This window comes from Limulus polyphemus, unplaced genomic scaffold, assembly GCF_000517525.1.
Source record: "Limulus polyphemus unplaced genomic scaffold, Limulus_polyphemus-2.1.2 Scaffold1491, whole genome shotgun sequence".
NCBI classification, from domain to species: Eukaryota; Metazoa; Arthropoda; class Merostomata; order Xiphosura; family Limulidae; genus Limulus; species Limulus polyphemus.
The window spans coordinates 69,816-73,750 of record NW_013667101.1 but is presented as its reverse complement, the minus strand read 5'-3'; the positions used below and the strand labels follow the sequence as shown (position 1 = coordinate 73,750).

The window sequence follows — 3,935 nt, the reverse complement described above, 5'->3', positions numbered from 1 at the left end:
CCCATCTAAGCATTGAAAACACTTGCTCCAGTTTTTTATACCCCACTCGAATGCTCTTGACAAATTCTAATTAGCAAAATTCTCCACCAACTTCAATGCACCCTCTATCTAGGTACTGTATATAAGCACCTCATTCATTTTGCGCCACCGGAATCACGATGAGAAAGTAAACAACACTGAAATGGACAAATAAATGTTGTTTTCCAGTTTACATGTAACAACTGCCATCAAACGTACATAGGAGAAACCGGAAGAACCCACATACAGGGATAGGAGAACATATTGACTCTCTTTATAAACAACATGAAAGAAGCACAGTTGCAGATAATTTTTTTAACTAATCATGGACAAGTAACACCTGACTTGAAACCAACATTATCCATACAAATCTTCACCAAAGCCACTAAGTACACTGACAGGAAATTGAAAGAAGCTCTTCTCATTGAACAACTATGACCAGAGATGAATAGGGGCAAAGAATGGTGCCTATAATTTTAATTATTTCAATTTTATTTTTTTATCCTATTTTTTTATTTCACTCTGTAATCTTGATAGAACTTTTGTTTACTACAGGTAGCAGTTAATTATTTCAACAATACTTTTCATTCAATAATAAGCTTTACTACTTAATATGTCAAAAGCATGCTGTACAAATGCATGTTATGATTCAAATAGAATTTATTATTTAGAAGTTTGTACTGTCAGTTTTGGTTTGTGTTTTAGTGAACGTTCCTGAAGAAGCTGTAAAGCAAAACGTTGAGTGTCTAATTAAATAATAACAACATTTTGGTGTTATAAGGTCATTTATTTCTAGTATTAAGGTGTCTTCTATACACCAGTATGCACTACAGAAATTAAATAATAAAATTCTTCCTGGTTTTGAGATAAATGTCATCAGGGACTAGAGGTTTATTCTTAAGATGTTTCACAAGATTTTCCAAATCAACTGCTTTTCAACATAAAAAGTTAAAGCAAAACTCCTACCCATAATATAGTGGGTCATGGTGCACTTAAAAACATCTTTCTTTCCTTCTTGTACAAAAACAATAATATAAAAATGTTTTCCATTATTAATAATAAAAAAAACATAAATATGTTTCCTTCCCTTTTATTCCATAAAGTGCCAGTGATATCATCAGTTTATTTAGTAACTTAAAAACTGATCTAAAAACTGTACTTAAACTTTCAACAAGATACGTGTCATACTATCTAACTTGAAACAGCTTCTACTAAAGTTATATTATGTATCCCGTGTGAATGTGGTAAGAAATAAATGGAACAAACTCAATAACAAAATGAGATTGTTTAGAGACAACAAGATTATTAAAGCAATTGATTTTTCACAAACCATTACAGTGACCCTAGTAACAAAGCAAAATTTGCCTGAGTTTATTCCCCTAGCTTTCATTCACACACTAGACAACTCTTGACTTTTTCCTTAAGTCATAAACCTGGTATAAATTTCACTGCTGTTCTGTGACATTTCTATATGGTAAGAAATAAATGGAACAAACTCAATAACAAAATGAGATTGTTTAGAGACAACAAGATTATTAAAGCAATTGATTTTTCACAAACCATTACAGTGACCCTAGTAACATAGCAAAATTTGCCTGAGTTTATTCCCCTAGCTTTCATTCACACACTAGACAACTCTTGACTTTTTCCTTAAGTCATAAACCTGGTATAAATTTCACTGCTGTTCTGTGACATTTCTATATATCACAAACCCTCGTATCATTTGTCTTTATATACTGATTTTGTATATAAACCCTGTATACCTGGCTGTATATCATATCTGAAGGAGACAGAGCAATGTTCTGTTCAAACATGTACGTTTTTTACACAAATAATTTCATTATGTTTATAAACAGTAGTTGATTAATTTACTGCTATATTAGCAAAATATGCTTCCTTACATAATATACATATATTTGCTTCAAAATATCTTGAATGTACTACAAATGGCTTTTTTTGCAGTTAACATAAGCAAAAATTATATGTTCTAAAACCAAGAAACTTTCATAACCCCTCTCAACCTTAACTAGTTTTCAGTGACTTAAAAGTCTTAAGTTGGTAAAAATGATTAAAAGCATGCTCTAATGTAGATTTTTTTCACATTCTTCTTAAATGGTCAATTACAAATGTTTAAACAAAATGTGTGTAGAAATAACATTTGAATTCTACCTATTGTCTATCTTACTTGTTGCTATTTCTATGTGAAAGTCCATAATGTTTTTATGAAGATATAAAAAATGAAGGATCATTTGGTTTAAGGCTATCCCTACACATCCACCCCTAAGAAAAAAAAATGATAAAATTTAAACTTATCCTTTATTTCTCAGGAGTTAATACACTCCCCTTTTAAAACCCTTGTAAGGTGTTGACCTCTACTAATACTAACAGTAAATCATTCCATACAGCTAATCACCCCATTTTATTTTTCTAAATGAAATAAACATGTGTTAATGGGTGCCCAGCCTGTCTTTTTCAAATTTTAAACTTTGTCCACTTAATAATTCAGAACAAAGAAATCAAATGCTTTTATCATATCAATCCTCCACATAATCTGGTAAACTTCCATAAGATCACCTCTTACCCATCTTTCCTGAAGAGAAAAACAGTAATATTCCCTAAAACCTTTTCCAATAAGTTTAGGAGACCAAAACTGTATTCAGTTTTCCAAATAATGCATAAATAGTGATTTATATAGATATAATTACCTATTTTCATGTATAATCAACATATCAATGGCTCAACAGCAAGTCTGAGGGCTTAAAATGTTGCAAATTTTGTTCTGACACCCTCAGTAGGCAGAGAATAGATAGCCAGTTATACAGTTTTACCCTTAACAACAAACTTACCAGTTGAGCCAACATTCCAAGTCATTATGTAAATAAAAAAGCACTGACTCCTGAAGTACTCCATCAATAACAAATTGATTTTTTATCTCACCTTGGCTGCTTCCACAGTTCCATAGCTACCGAATTCTGCTGGTTGTTCCAAATGCACTTTACCTGTAAATATTTCATTTTCTTTTTGAGAATTAACACTGTGATCTTGTTGACTAATTCCATCAATGACATTATATTTCAAACTTGAGAGATTCGGTAACACTGTCACTGTTGTTACTGTTAGCGCTATTTCCTTATCAAATTCAGACACAGCTTCAACTGAGACCAGGAAGAGTTCTTGGACTTTTCTCAAGATATTTTGCAGATTTATCTTATCAACGACTGTATTCGATATCGTAATTTCTATCGCTTGGTCCATTTTACTTGATTACTGTAAGAAAATATCAATCGCATATTACGGCCAGTTTACATTAAAAAAAGTCGTATTTACTGATCGCCACCATCTTGAATTTGAAAATACACAAATGTATGTCAGATAAATTGAAAAAAAAACATAACAACAACCTTAAGTCACAAATTAATTAAGTAATGTAACGTGCAGAATATTTAGATTGAAAAATTAGAAAAGTCATGAAATGAAATATTACAATGAATTCATTAACACTTTATAATAATTTTTAATTTATTTATTTTAAACTTTCAAACTAATTCTGAAGGAAAATGAGCCAAAATACTTGCTTTCCATAAATTTGAAAATTATGGAGTTAGTCTGGAAGTATCATTTTATTTAATAAATAACAGATAGTTAGTGCCGTAAGCTATATTTTTAGTGTTGTAATTTGTAAGTTAGAGGGCGTAGAACGCCTAGAAAGTTCTAAGATTTGACCTCAAGATTTATTCTAACACATTCAAACGCAGGTTATAAAATACAACGTTCTGCGAAGCGTTGTAAGGTTATTTAAAGAGCGAATTGTTTCAAGAAGATGGTACTTTGTTTTTAAGATAGAGAGTGAACCAGTCAATGTGTTAATTATCGCGGTTATTTTGTACAAATAAGATGATTTGCTTTACAATAAAATT

The 3,935-nt window shown here is 30.9% G+C and overlaps 1 protein-coding gene across 1 annotated transcript in view; it reads right to left on the bottom strand.

Moving 5' to 3' along the window:
- LOC106463820 (probable ribonuclease ZC3H12B) overlaps window positions 1–3,349 on the bottom strand; it is an 86,009-nt gene extending 82,660 nt beyond the window's left edge. The window contains exon 1 of the mRNA XM_022391427.1: window positions 2,956–3,349. Within this exon, the coding sequence (XP_022247135.1) occupies window positions 2,956–3,273 (318 nt within the window). The 5' untranslated portion in view covers window positions 3,274–3,349. The remainder of the gene's footprint in view (window positions 1–2,955) is intronic.
- Between the last annotated feature and the right edge of the window lie 586 nt (window positions 3,350–3,935).